The sequence below is a fragment of the Camellia sinensis genome, chromosome 1 (genome assembly GCF_055761805.1).
Source record: "Camellia sinensis isolate YWXY chromosome 1, ASM5576180v1, whole genome shotgun sequence".
In the NCBI taxonomy this organism is placed as follows: Eukaryota; Viridiplantae; Streptophyta; class Magnoliopsida; order Ericales; family Theaceae; genus Camellia; species Camellia sinensis.
In genome coordinates, this window is record NC_138961.1 from 198,157,368 (window position 1) to 198,171,544 (window position 14,177).

Here is a 14,177-nt window from a genome sequence, read left to right on the forward strand (position 1 = left end):
TATTATTAAAGTACCATTTAAGACATGATTATGAAATGTGCATAAATGGACATGGTATTATCATTTGTGGCACATCAACACAGAATTTAGGAAAATCATTTTTATTTTATTTAGTTCATATACTTAGTTCATACACTGCACAATTTTGAATATTAAAGATTGAATATGATAACAGGACATCATCACATAACTTCTGAATTACTTAGTTCATATACTGCATCATAATAAATATTACAAACAAGAGAACCTTCAATTCCAAACTATAAACCAAAATTACATGTATTGATGTGGTTAATTTAGTGTTCACCAAGAAGATACCACATATGTTCTACTAAATCATTACGGAGGGCATGATACGCATCCTTATCTCTAATACCTAAATGACGAGACAGAAATGATTGGAAGTCATTGGTAGGAGTAGAGGAAAGTTGCACTGGTGTGTTGGTTGATGCAATATCATAATTGAAATCAAGGTGCTCCTCCCTCTCATCTTCGACAATCATATTATATAATATGATGCAACTCTTCATTATGTTGTCAAGCATTTTCGAATCCCAATAACGTACAGCACCACGTATAATTGCGAATCGAGATTGAAGGACTCCGAATGCCCACTCTACATCTTTCCTGGCAGACTCTTGCATCATTGCAAAATGTTGTCTCTTTGCTCCTTGGGGAGAAGAAATTGTTTGAACCAATGTTGCCCATTGAGGGTATATACCGTCAGCAAGGTAATAACCCATATCGTAATTATGTCCATTAATTTTGTAATGGACAGGGGGAGCTTTACCTTGCGCAAGATTAGAAAATAAAGGCGATCAATCCAACACATTCAAGTCATTGTGTGAGCCAGGCATTCCAAAAAATGCATGCCAAATCCATAAGTCATAAGATGCTACTGCTTCAAGAATAATGGTTGGCTTTTTTTGATGGCCTACGTACTGACCTTGCCATGCCTTTGGACAATTTTTTCACTCCTAATGCATGCAATCTAAACTTCCCAACATGCCAGGAAACCCCCGAACCTCCCCAATAGCAAGTAATCTAGCAATGTTAGTTGGCGTCGGGGATCTCAGATATTCTTTTCCAAATATTTCAATCACTGAATTACAAAATTGTTGCAAACTTTGAATTGCAGTGCTTTCCCCAATACGAATGTAATCATCAACTGCATCTGCTGCGACACCATATGATAATATTCTCATCGCTGCAGTCATTTTTTGTAGGGGAGATAATCCAAGTACATAAGCTGCATCTTGTTTTTGAACAAAATATGAATTGTGTGTTTGAATTGCATTCAAAATGCGTAGATACAAAGGACGACGCATTCGAAAACGTCTCCGAAATATTGTAGGTGAATACACTGAATTTGCAGCAAAATAATCTGCGAACAATCTGTTATGACTCTGCCTTCTATCTCTGTGTATATATCTATGACCTACAACAGAACCACCTATCTTCTTTGATCTATCACTTGACTTAAGAATCTGAAACATACTAGTATTATTCTGCTCATAAGCTCCTACATGTGTGACGATATATTCATCATCAGACTCATCATCAGCGGAAGAGGAAGAAGAAGAAGAAGATGAGGATGAAAATGAATTAAATATCATGGATTTCAAGGTATTCATGGTGCTTTGTTTTGTTTAAGGTATGATCGTATTTGTCTGGTATATGGATAATAGGTTTATATGAGAGCATAATCCATATAGCAGACATATATGTAATGGAGGGAAAAAGAAATAGGAAAAACAATTGGGAACAGAAATGGAGGGAAACAAACAAAGAAAGAAAAAAAAAATATATATATATATAGGCTGACCGGTCGACCAACCGATCGCCCCCTTTCCCGGTTCAGAAAGCTGGGTTCAAACCGTTCAAAAGGGTAAAAAAAATAATAGCATTTTACGCATACAGGTCGACCCACCGGTTGACCAACCGGTCGCCCCACGACATTTGATGCACATTTGATGCACCGTTGGAGTGGGTGATATCAGATTTGGTGAAATGGATCATTTTTTTACTCAAATTTGATGAAAAAAGAAGTAAATCGTTGGAGATGCTCTAACTAAATGTTTGAACTGTCACCTAATGCTTCGAAAATATAAATAAGGGAGGAGTAGAATATAAATATTCTGTCCTATTCAACATGATTTTCACACTTTATCTTTCGTTTTTGATTTTAATAATACCCAACTTGACTCTTAAAAAAATTAAATAGATATAAAAAAATATCTTTTTGAATTAATATATATGATGATTTTCTTGGAATCTCTCAAAATTTTAACAGTAAATTCCTTGGTGCTTTAAAATTGCCCTTGAAAACAATCATATAAACGTGTCGGTTCCACTCATTAGAAGAGAAATAAAATAAGAAGGCGGCAAAAATAATTAGGACAAATTTTACTTTATCTTTTTTATTGTGATTTAATCCATTTGCACAGAATTTCTTGTTATTTGAAAATAAAAACCTTTCTGTAATTTGTGTGACAATAATTGTACTGTCAGATCATTAATAGCCATTACTAGGCAATTCAAGTTTATTTTTTTTTTAGCTCTCAGTCTGACGGATAGTGTAAAATGATTTAAATAAATATATTTTTTAATTTTTTTATAAAATATAAGTTGAGTTTGAAGTAATGTAATAGAGAGGTGATGTGATTTAAATAAGATGATGTGACTTATAGGATAGTGACTTTTTAATTTTTTAACTTTTTTAGATTATGACAAATAAAGCCTAAATATTAAAACAAGATATTATTTAACTATATATTTTAATTAAAAAGTTAAAATATCATTATAAATTATCACATCATTCTTTTTTATTTTTTTGCATATTTTTTTTTTGTAAAAAATTAAAAAATTACTAAAATAATTTATTCCTAAACGACATTTGAAACATTTAATAATAAGAATTTTAACTTCTTTTTTTTTTTTTTCAGGCAACAGTCTAAGTTAAGCCAATTCTGTTAACAATAATGCTTGAGACCACTAAAAGTGGTGCTCTAAAAGTACCACTAGTGATGTGGCAGTGGACGGGACCCACAGCTTGTGTCTTGTGTTTTTTTTTTTGGGTAATGATGCATCCCACTAAAAGTGGTGCTCTAAAGCACCACTAATGAGTTGGCAAGCACTTTAACCAAAAAAAAAAAAAAAACACAAGACACAAGCAGTGGGTCCCGTCCACTGCCACATCACTAGTGGTGCTTTTAGAGCACCATTTTTAGTGGTCTCAAGCATTATTGTTTTTTTTTTTTTTTGGTTAAAGTGCTTGCCAACTCATTAATGGTGCTTTAGAGCACCACTTTTAGTGGGATGTATCATTACCCATTCTCTTAATGGCTAAAATGAAAACTAAAATACCCTTATATATAACTAATCTTTATTCTGCGAACCGCGAATATTGTTATCTTTTTTGGAAATAAAATTTACTTTAACCCTTTATACTTATTGTTATGAAGTGTTTTGAAAAGTTAGTAAAAAATTAATTTTTTGACTTTTTTAGTTATTTTGTCTTTTTATGTGTAAAAAATATGAAAGATTATGTGACCCAAAATAAGTAAAAAGTAAAAAAACTGGAGTTTTTAGCTTTTTCCAAAAGAGCCCTATGAAATTTAGAAAAATGAGTATATGGCCTCCTTTTATGTCTTGACATGAGTTTTACACTTGTTGCAAATTTTGATAGAATGTGATTACATTTCAGTTTACAAATTACAAAAGGACTATATGGCTATTTCTAAATGATAAATATACACATGAACTAAACCACAATGGACAAAGTGAAAATTGATTAAATTACAGAAGTCGGAAGTATAATTTAGTCTTAAAAATTTTATGTTCGAAAGCAAAAAAAATTTAAGACCATGTTTGGTTTATTTTTTAGATTTATTTTTATAAAAAAAAAATAGAAACTAATTTGATAAAAATAAATATCAAAAAGATATTTTAAAATTTTTAAAAATTATTTCTGATCTCACAAAAGATAAAATTATATAAAAATAATAAATATTTTGTTTTTTTTTATTTCTTTCACCAATTCGAATTTAATTTTTTAAAAAAATATATAAAAATCAAACTAAACATGGCTTAAAATTTTATCGAGGTGGCTAGAGAGTTAAGCCCATTTACAGAATCTTAAAATTTAAATTGGTGAAAGAAATAAAAACACAAATATTTATCATTTTTACACAATCCTGGCTTTCCTTGGTCTCCTTTGCCTTCCTTCTCTCAATCTCTTCCCACCCTACTAACACCTTACTTATAAGTTACAAATAGATCAAATCAGTCACATTGTGAGCTATGACATGTTTATCACTCGTTAGCATATTTACATTTCTATTAAAATTTCACTTTTGATCTTATATTTTAGAAAAATAGTTAAGAGGACTAAAAGTGATGCTCTAATAGCACCACTAATAATGGGACAATAGGCATGATGTGGCAGTGGGCGGCCCACTGCCTATACCTTGTTTTTTTTTTTTTTTTTTTGGCATTTTCAATGCGTTAGTGTTATTAGTGATATTTTTTTTAGTGGTATAAATTATTATTGTATATTTTATCAAAAATTCCATTTTACTATTTTCATTTTAAATTCCTATCACCCATGTTACAGTAGATAAACAAAAGAGTGATATTAATATTATTAAAGCTTTACTTAAATTATAAAAATTTTAATATCACAACTCAAAAAAAAAGATGAACATGAGATTTGAATGAAGAGTAATGCTAGATATTTTAAAAATTTTATCAAATATTTTATATGGGTGTGAAACCCACACAATGTAGGTCCCGTGTGAGTTTCACACTCATGTAAAACATTGGATAGAATTTTTGATAAAATTTTTAAAATTTCTAGCATTTCTGTTTAATAAAAATTTAAGAATATTTAAGTGTCATTAATCCTGAATACAACGTGGAACATACTACAGTAAGTTCATTCAAAGTATATTGGGAAAATTACCATGTAGTCCTATGTAGGGGATCTATTTCCCTTCTAATCCCAATTTATTTTTAATAGTTTAATAGGTCCACAGTTTTTTTAGTTTTATACCCAGAGGTCCCGTTTTTTATTTTCGTATTTTTAAATGACTGTGTTACCCTTTGTTTTGAGATCTATATGTACGTGAGAAATCAAATTTTTGCTTCGTTGAAAAAAAGGAAATCAAATCTTCGTCTCCGCGATCTTGATTTCTCTTCGTTGTGGCGATCTCATTGTGCTGTGTGGTCGATCTCATTGTGCTGTGAGGTGGATCTGGTTGTGCGATTTGAATCTCTGTGTACAGGCGATATCTTCGTACGTTGTCTCTCTCTCTCTCTCTCTCTCTCTCTCTGGTGATAGATATATGTATGTGTATGTATGTATCTGTCGATACATAGATATACATATATATGTATATATATATATATATGTCTGTGTGTGTATGTGGTTTGTATTTTGTCGACATATATGTATGTATATATATATAAGCAAATTTGCGTGATATGTGGTTTGTGTTTGGCGAATTTTGTTTGTTTGATTTTGATTTTGTTGATTTTGTTTGTCGTATAGTGTAATGTGTTTTGAAGTTGTATTTTGGAATTGTGAATTCTGGTGTTTTGATATTGATATGTCGTAAGTGTATAATTTTGCAGTTTTGGAATTGTAAATTGTGTACTGTTGTTATTGATATGTTGTAACTGCATAATTTTGCAGTTTGGAATCTGTGAACAATTGTTTGTTGGTTTATGATTTTGTAGTATGGAGCGGTGTTTCATGTTAATGTGCAAATACAGTAATTGTTGTGCTGCTATTAAGATTAGTGACGGATGTAGTTATGATGAAGTTGTTGAGAAAATATGTGCGAAGTTCAAGGAGTTGAGTGTTGGTAACTTTTGTTTGTTTTTCTCTGTTCCTGGATATTCTAATTGTATTGTTGAATGTGATGATGATTTGGGGAATATGCTGTCAATGGTAGGTGGTAGTGGTTGTCATGTTGTTGATGTTATTGTGGGGGATAAGAGAGTTGTGGAGGTTGATGATGGTAATTCTTGTAGGATTGATTCTGTAACTTGTGAGAGTTCTTTTGTGAATGATTGTGATGATGTTGGTGGTTTGTTGCGTAGTTTTTATCCAGAACCAGAGAGAGTTTTGTTGTCTGCTAGTTGGAAGGGGATTATACATAGTGTTGGTCAAGAATTTGAAGGTGGAGTGTCGGGGTTCCGCATTGCATTGGCTAAGTATGCGGTTCAGTGTGGTTTTGCAGTGAATTATTTGAAGAATGATGCAACAAGAGTAACCGCTGAATGTATGATGAAGTCGTCTACGGGTTGTAAATGGTTTGTGCATGGAAGGGTGTTGATGGATTCTGGTGTTTTTTTTATAATGAAGTTGGATAATGTGCATACTTGTGGGGTTGTTGCTCGTAGATCTTGTAGCAAAATGGTTGGTTCTAGACTTGTGTCTGATATTGTGCAAAATGATATTAGTGATAATCCGTTGACTCGTCCTATTGAAGTTAAAAAAAAGTTGAAGAAGCAATATGGTATAGATGTTTCTTATCGGGTTGCATGGTTAGGAGTTGATAAGGCAAGAGGTGGGTTGTTTGGTGATTTTGCAACTTCTTTTGACCAGCTTCGATGGTACCTTGAGACGGCTATGAGAACGAATCCGGGAAGTGTGTTTGAATTAGATGTGGATGAAAGTAGTGGGTGTTTTCGGAGGTTGTTTGTGGCATTTCATGGATGTTTGTATGGCTTTCAATTTTGTCGTCCGTTGTTGTTTGTTGATGGTACATTTTTGAAGGGGCGTTACAAGGGGCATTTGCTTGCAGCAACATCAAAGGATGGTAATCAAGGTATGTATTTATTTGCAGTTAGTATTGGTTTAGTTTGTCAGTGTGTTATTGTATTGTGAGTCTGCTAATTTTTGCAGTTTCATGTGGGTTTGTTTGCAGGTTTGTTTCCTTTGGCTTTTGCGATTGTTGACGCTGAAAATCAAGATAATTGGATGTGGTTCTTAAGTCAGTTGTTGAAGGCTGTTGGTTCAGGCCGGAGATTGACTTTTGTGTCGGACCGTCAACATGGATTGCTAGACGCTCTTTCAGTGGTTTTCCCCAATGCACATCATGCTTATTGCTTGAATCATTTGAAGAGAAATTTGATTGACAAATTGGTGGGACTTCGTACTAACTATAAGCTGTGTTTGATGAAAATATTAGTTAAATGTGCTTATGCGCCAACGGTTGCTTCTTTCCAACATTATATGGAGAAATTGAGGCGTATTGTTGGGAATGGTAGAGTTGATAGTATGTTGGATGGTTTGCAAAATGATAAGTGGGCCAATGCATTTTTTAGAGGGAAACGATATGGTGAGATGTCATCTAATGCTGCCGAGTCTTATAATAATTGGATTGGTGGGGCCCGTGAGTTGCCTATTACTTGTATGGTTGATATGATTAGGGTTCAAATCATGACTCAATTGTCGGATAGAAGAGCTGAATCTAGAAGATGGACTACGAAATTGTGTCCAGTTATGGAAAAGAAGTTAGTGGACTCTTTGGAGCTAGCTAAGTCTTGGGATGTGATTGTTGCTAGTGATACTGTGATTGAGGTTCATTCTTCTATTTCTTTTTATGTTGATATTGGTAGACAAACTTGTTCTTGCCATGAATGGCAATTGAATGGTTTTCCTTGTTGTCATGCTGTGCATGCTTTGCGTAGTAGTGGTAGAGATGTGTATGGTTTCATTGATCCTTTTTTTCATGTAGATTGTTTTAGAGAGTCATACAAGGAATCTGTTTATCCAGTGCCTTCAAGTGAGAGATTTGACTTTGATGGTGCCAGTAGTTCGGTTATCAAACCTCCTATAACGAAGAAGCAGCCCGGGCGGAACAAGAAGAAGAGGATACCTTCAAGGGGTGAGAATGTGAAGCAAATCAAGTGTGGGAGGTGCTTGAAATATGGGAATCACAATAAGAAGACGTGCAAGGCTGCTATTTGAGGCCGCAATCTATTCTTTTGGATTTGTAATTGAATTTGAGGAATTATGATAATATAAAATGTGATACTTGGTATTATGGAAGTAATGAATAAAGTTGGTTGAATTGTTTTTTGTTTGTTGATGTGTTTTTTTCTTATTGAAGTTGTTTTCTAATAGTCTGGTTTTGTTTTTTATTTTTATGGAATGCAGAGAAGGTTGTTGAAAATTTCTTATTGAAACAGTATAATATGGAAACGCAGTTCATATTTGATAGCGATAAAACTGTATAATTTTGCAGTTTTAAGAATTATTAGAAACAACCTGATGAAACCGCATAATTTTGCAGTTTTAAAAATTATTAGAAACAAGTTGATGAAACTGAAAAATTTTGCAGTTTGAAGAATTATTAGAATCAACCTTTACTGTATGAAAATATATGCAACCACAAACAGGTAGACAAACAATCAAAAGAAGAACCACAATAATAATAATAATAATAAGAAGAGCAACAACAACATCAATCATTTTCACCATAACCATGATAACCAGAAAAAGATCTCCCAAAAGTATATAAAGTACTTGTCACATGTTAAAAAATAAAAATAAAAAAAAATAAAAAAAAGGTTCAAAGATATGTTCCCTTGAATATTTGTATTGTTAAGAAGTTTGTTCATTGTTTCTATGGTTTGGTATGTTTTGTCAACATTTGGTAGTGCTCGAGTTTCCAAGATCGGTTCTCATCATTGAGGAATTGATTGATGATTTGTGCTCGAAATTTGACCCACTCAGTTGGACGAAGTTTTTTCTGCACAGGTTGCCAGTTGAGATATTGGTTGATAACATTGCAGACGGCAATTGCACAATCATTCCTGCAATGTTTGAGATGAAGTTAATTAGTTAGGTGAAACTGCAAAAATTAGCATATTGGAAGATTAGTTTATGGATTTTGTATCTTACGAGTGTGGGGTTTGTTGTGGGCATTCCTCAATTGATGCAATTTCTGTCTCGCACTCTTGAGATGAAAACATGTTTCCCTGTTTGCTGAGTAATGCTTTATTCCATCTCAGTTGATGTTGTTGCTACAAAATAGTTAGTGGGTGTTTTTGTTAGTTATAGTGATGAGTTGAGATGTTTGTAAAGGGATGGAACTAAGTATGAAATTTTATTTTAACTTACAATTTGCTTTGCAATTTCAAAGTGCTTGTTATGGCAATCTTTTGCTGGTCTCAAAGAGTCATAGTGTCTCCATATTCCATCAGCATTGTCAAAGACCACAATTGTCCAATGGTTGTCGTGGTTGATTGGGAAATGGATATATCTGTTTTTCATTGCTTCTGGAAAATGGCTGTCCATCAGTTTTTCTCTCAGTGCTTGATCTTGGTTTTGTAGTGGAGTCTGTAAGTCATATATATGTTTGAAATATGTCATAAAACTATGTAGTAATACATGTTGATAAAGTAGAAAATTTTGCAGTTGTAAGGTATGTTAAGTTTTGCTTACATTGATGAGTGTTGAGAAAACGTAAGATCTTCCTGCGTATGGATTGCTTGCAAAGACTAGATCGTTTTTCTCAAATTCTTCAATGGTTGGTTGGAGTGCCAATTGCTTTTCTGAGAAGGCATCAATGACCTGAAACATGTTATATATGAGAATGTGTTAGGTTTGTGGAATAGGTTATTGAATATGTACAGAAACTGTAAAATTGTGCAGTTGGAGACCTACATTCCCATATAAGGGTTCCCTGTTGGTCAATCTGCATATATGTGAAAAGTATACGCAGTTTTCATCTTCGCTGCCAGACCAGACACAAGCAATTGATTGTGTGTTGTTGATGAGTTGAATTTGGTCTTGGTCTTTTTTGGATAGGCTATGCCAAACCTTGTTTGTTTTGCGGCATGAAATGGTGAGTTGCTTGTTTGGGATTGATTCTTCCTGGAAATCATCATCACTTTCCAATACTTGAAGATTTGTCTTCTTTTGATTGGCATGCTCTTTTGGGTTTGTTTCAGCAGCAACTGGTTTCTCTTGGCCAATATGTTCTTGCATCTTTTCTTTGTGCTGTTGTTTTGCTTCATGAGCACCCTCTTTTTTGTTGTCATTCTTCTTCTGTTTTTCTTCATTGGTACCCTGTGTTGGTTTGGGTACATCAGCAGCAGTTTGTGTCTTGTTTGTTGCATCTTCTTTGGGTTTGGTCATTGGTTGGTATTCAAAATCTGGGTCATGTGCTTGTTTTCTTGATTTTTGTTTGATTCTCTTGACCATGGATCTTTGTTGGGGACTGCCAGTTTTTTTGGTGGACATTTCCTTCAATTGATCTTCTTTTTTATGCAATTCAGCCATGAATTTTTGTTCCATTTCTTGCATTTGTGCTCTCAGGGCTGATATGAGCTTGTCCTTGTCGTCCTCTTTGGTTGGTGTTTGTGGTTGGTCATGACCTATAAAAATGTTGGATTGTGTTTTGGTTAGTTTAATGAAATTTTGCAGTATGCTTTAGTATTAGACAATAGTTTACCTTGTGCATGAAGTATGTCAGATTTCTCTTGCAGTTCTTCTTGTTGGTTTGTCAGTTCTTGTTCATTGACTTCTTCGTGTTGGTTTGTTTGTTGTTCTTCTTGTTCTTGTTGTTGGTCTTCTTCTTGATCAAGGTGTTCTTCTTCTTCTTCTTCTTCTTCTTCTTCTTCAGTTTCAGTTTCTTCTTCTTCTTCTTCTTCTTCTTCAGTTTCTTCTTCATCAGTTTTTTCTTCATCAGTCACTTGATTTTTTTCATCATCACTCTTTTCTTCTTGTTCATCACTTTGTGGTTCTTGTTGTGGTTTTTGCTTTCTTTTCTTTTTTTTTTGTTGTGCTTCTTTTTCTGATTGTGATTCTGATTCTGAATGATGTTCTTCTTCGAGAAAGTCATCCTCATCACTGTCTAGAAGTGTTCTTTTTTTGTTGCTTTTGTTTTCTTTTTTTGCTTATTGTCCTTTTTGTGGTCTTGTTTCTTTGCTGAAGAGTCTGTTGATGTGCTTTGATTGATATGCAATAACTGTATTTCTTGTTCAGTTGGGGTTAAAGCACTTTGGTTAACCTGCATTGGAACAATGTGGCATATATCAGTAATACTGTAAATTTGGTCAGTTTCATAAGATGAGTTGTACTGTGAGTAATGTGGGTTAAGTGTCGAAATATGTTTTTTGAAACTGAAAAATGTTACAGTTTCATAACATGAGTGATGTTAAAGAAGTGTGTGCTTTGAAACTGAAAATTTTCACAGTTTCATAATGTGATTTGTACTACAATGAATATGAAAGGAGTGTTGAATAGATTTGTGCTAGGATAGTATAGAAGAGTTTGAATACCTTTTCAAAGTGAGCGAGGCTGATGTGTTTCCACTTGGAGTACATTTTGCCAAGGTTCCATTTCATAAACCTTGGGAAGCCTTCTTTGTTGGATGGTCGGAGGAGTTTACTGTGCTCACAGTACCAGTACTGTAAAAAAAAAAAAAAAAAGTTGAAATATGTTAGATAGTTAGAAATAGGTGAATGTCTGATATTTTTGTGGGAAGTAGTTGAGTAATGTGTTTACCAAGAGTAACATGACGCATCCAGTGACATGCCTTGGGTTGTTGTTTGCATTTGCCATTGAATTCATCAGTGTGTCTTTTATTGCCTCAACCCAATTGTACTTCTTGATGTTGTTGAGATTGTCAACATAGTTGAGGAAACTCCAACTGAGTGTATGGCCTGTTGTGGGCATGAGAAGTTTCAAGCACAAGTAAAGGGTGATTACCTTTGCAAGATCTTGACAATCATTGGTTGATTTTCCTTTTTTTGTTTGTTGAAACATTTTGGTCAAAGACTTGCCATCCAATCTCTTGACTGATTTGCATCTTCGTTTGTAAAATGGAAGCTCAAAATCCTTTGGTCTTGCATAGGATTTGGTGGTGATACTGTCTTCTCCACAGTCGATACCAAAAATGAGCTTGACATCACTGGTTCTGAGTTTCATTTCCTTTTTGCCAAGTACAAATGATCTTTTTCTTTTGTTGTAGAGTGTTGTCATTTCTGCTACAATGGAATTGTAGCATCTGCACCAAGAGGCCTTCAGTTGTGTTGAGGAGAGAGCATTTATAAGGGGCCAAAAAGGGGTTTTTTGCAGCTCTGTCTGTTGGGCTTTTGTGAATTTAACCCCCTTCAACAGTTTGATTACCGTTCCGATATTGGAACGATAATTAAATTGTTGGACTCTCTTTGCAGGGACTGCTGGTTTTTTTTCTTTTGATGCCTTGGTTGTTGTTTTGGGAGTTGATTGGCTTTCTTGGAGCTTTCTTTTTTTGGTTGGAGGAGCTTCTTGGTTTTTTGTTGGCTTTCTTTTGTTTGTTTTTGTTGTGGTTGGAGGTGTGGTTGGTGTTTGTTGGGTGGGTGGGGTCTGTGGTGTAGTTCTTGGGCTTTTTCTTGTAGGTGGTGTGGTTGTTTTGTGGGTTTTTTGGTGGGGTCTGTTGGATTTGGTTGTTTTTGGGTGTGGTGGTGGCATTTGAGTGGATACAGGAGAGGGACTTTCAAAAGGGGAGATGGTTAAATCCCTGATTGGATTTGTGGGCATACGGGTTTGTTTCTTCCAATATCTTCCAACAGCTATTTCTGAAAAAATGAAAGTGACAACAGGGTATGAGTAATATAGTGACAAAACTGTATAATTTTGAAGTTTTATATGCAGTTTAATATGAAGTTATATGTATTTTGTTGGTAAGAGTTACGAAACTGTATAATTTGACAGTTTGATTTGCACTTTATAATAAGTTAGCTATTTGTTTTGAGTAGTGGTTAAACTGTGTAATTTTGCAGTTTCATTTGCATTTTGAATAAATTTAGATATGTTGCTTGTATAGTGATGAAATGAAACACTATGATGTTGCAGTTTTTATAAGGAAACAGTATGAACAATAGGAACAACCCATTGTATTTTGTAAAAAGCAACAATAACAACAAGAAGATTAAAAATTCAAAAATAAGAATAAGAGAAGCCAATATTGAACAACAAGAATAAGAATAAGGTGTTGAATGTGTAAAAACAGGGATTTATGTGCAAAAACAGTGTTTAGAATGTTGAAAAACAGGGGACTATATATATATTAAAAGAGGGTTTATACATTTGGAAGTATGTAAAATGTGTATATAAGAAATATTAAAGAATGATGTACAAATGTGAAAAATAATGAATAGGTGAAGAGAGATGTTACTTTTTTTCCCCATTTTTGTGAATCGGAAGTCAGGAACTATGAAATCTCTTCAGAGTGGTGATGGTTCTCCATGTTGTTGAGAGTCGCCGATTGAAGAATATGAACGGCTTGGTGTTGTGTTGAAGTTGAACGGTTTGGTTTTGTGGTTAGGGTAGGGTTTCAGAGAGAATGGAGTCGAACGGAGGAGAGATGGAGGATTGAGAATGCGATTTCGAGCGGCGGAGATGTAATAGTGTACTGATCAGACTGAGATGATTGTGGGTGATGAAGATGAACGGTTACGTTTTCTGGTTAGAGTTAGGGTTTCAGAGGGGATGGAGTTGAACGGAAGAGAGATGGAGGACTGAGGAGTCGATTTCGAGCGGCGGAGACGTGACAGTGTAGTGATCGGACTGAGATGATGGGGACGTGGGAGATGGTTGCGCGCGTGTAAATTAGATGATATATTGTGGGTATTTTCGTCTTATTGTTAATTTGAGGACTTAATGGAGTATTAAATTTGTTTTGGGTCTAAATGGGGTATGATATGTTGGGCTTGGACCTTTGGGTCAGTCTCCCAAGTATATTAATAATTCGGGCCCAGGTCCATCATCTTGGGCCTCCTCTTGCCTTGCCTGGTTAACGGTTGCAATTCAAAGCTCGAAAGCCATAAGGCTCGAATGGCCTCATTTTTTTTATACACCCCCATTTCTTTATACAGCCCATTGACCCACACATTTCATTTGAAAAAAAAAAACAAAAGAGTAGAGAGAAAGAGAGAAGAGAGAAAAGAGGAGAGAGAGAGCAATCAAGGCAAGCAAGAAGGAGAGGTCAGGATTGCTCAGAAATCCAAAAGAGGGTAAACCCAAACCCTTATCCTATCTCTTCAAAATCCTCTCATAAAATTTTCATTTCACTTTTCTATCTCTAAAAGCTCTTCATAGTTTCAATCTCTCCTTTCATTTGTTCTCTCATCATCCTATTTTCTGCTTATGCTTCTCTCTCTCTCAAACTTTA

General features: G+C 34.4%; 3 protein-coding genes and 1 long non-coding RNA gene across 4 annotated transcripts; 1 reads left to right on the plus strand and 3 right to left on the minus strand.

The window, feature by feature from the left end:
• Positions 1–296: 296 nt before the first annotated feature.
• Positions 297–1,634, minus strand: LOC114279603 (uncharacterized). The gene is made up of 2 exons (XM_082918721.1): positions 1,012–1,634; positions 297–798 (listed from the first exon to the last, which is right to left on the minus strand). Exons 1-2 carry the CDS (start codon positions 1,632–1,634, stop codon positions 297–299), a joined length of 1,125 nt encoding a protein of 374 aa, XP_082774847.1.
• A 4,077-nt stretch (positions 1,635–5,711) lies between these two features.
• On the plus strand, positions 5,712–7,981 carry LOC145801239 (uncharacterized). The gene is made up of 2 exons (XM_082891979.1): positions 5,712–6,836; positions 6,936–7,981. Exons 1-2 carry the CDS (start codon positions 5,741–5,743, stop codon positions 7,979–7,981), a joined length of 2,142 nt encoding a protein of 713 aa, XP_082748105.1. The 5' UTR covers positions 5,712–5,740.
• A 593-nt stretch (positions 7,982–8,574) lies between these two features.
• LOC145822123 (uncharacterized) lies at positions 8,575–10,635 on the minus strand. Its single transcript, XM_082918726.1, has 6 exons — positions 10,473–10,635; positions 9,683–10,395; positions 9,461–9,589; positions 9,137–9,355; positions 8,918–9,039; positions 8,575–8,829 (listed from the first exon to the last, which is right to left on the minus strand). The coding sequence occupies exons 2-6, from the start codon at positions 10,322–10,324 to the stop codon at positions 8,640–8,642; spliced, it is 1,302 nt and encodes a 433-aa protein (XP_082774852.1). The 5' UTR covers positions 10,325–10,395; positions 10,473–10,635; the 3' UTR covers positions 8,575–8,639.
• A 28-nt stretch (positions 10,636–10,663) lies between these two features.
• On the minus strand, positions 10,664–11,783 carry LOC145801241 (uncharacterized). The gene is made up of 3 exons (XR_014342425.1): positions 11,528–11,783; positions 11,302–11,430; positions 10,664–11,030 (listed from the first exon to the last, which is right to left on the minus strand). It is a non-coding gene; the product is annotated as an uncharacterized LOC145801241 (long non-coding RNA).
• Between the last annotated feature and the right edge of the window lie 2,394 nt (positions 11,784–14,177).

Coding starts and splice junctions, on each gene's coding strand:
- LOC145822123 (XM_082918726.1), bottom strand. CDS start 10,324: ATGCAAGAAATGGAACAAAAATTCATGGCTGAATTGCATAAAAAAGAA. Junction 9,040..9,136: donor TTGAAATTGCAAAGCAAATT/GTAAGTTAAAAT, acceptor ACTATTTTGTAG/CAACAACATCAACTGAGATG. Junction 8,830..8,917: donor CCACAACAAACCCCACACTC/GTAAGATACAAA, acceptor CAAACATTGCAG/GAATGATTGTGCAATTGCCG.
- LOC145801239 (XM_082891979.1), top strand. CDS start 5,741: ATGGAGCGGTGTTTCATGTTAATGTGCAAATACAGTAATTGTTGTGCT. Junction 6,837..6,935: donor ATCAAAGGATGGTAATCAAG/GTATGTATTTAT, acceptor GTTTGTTTGCAG/GTTTGTTTCCTTTGGCTTTT.
- LOC114279603 (XM_082918721.1), bottom strand. CDS start 1,634: ATGAATACCTTGAAATCCATGATATTTAATTCATTTTCATCCTCATCT. Junction 799..1,011: donor GGGGAGGTTCGGGGGTTTCC/TGGCATGTTGGG, acceptor ATTTTCTAATCT/TGCGCAAGGTAAAGCTCCCC.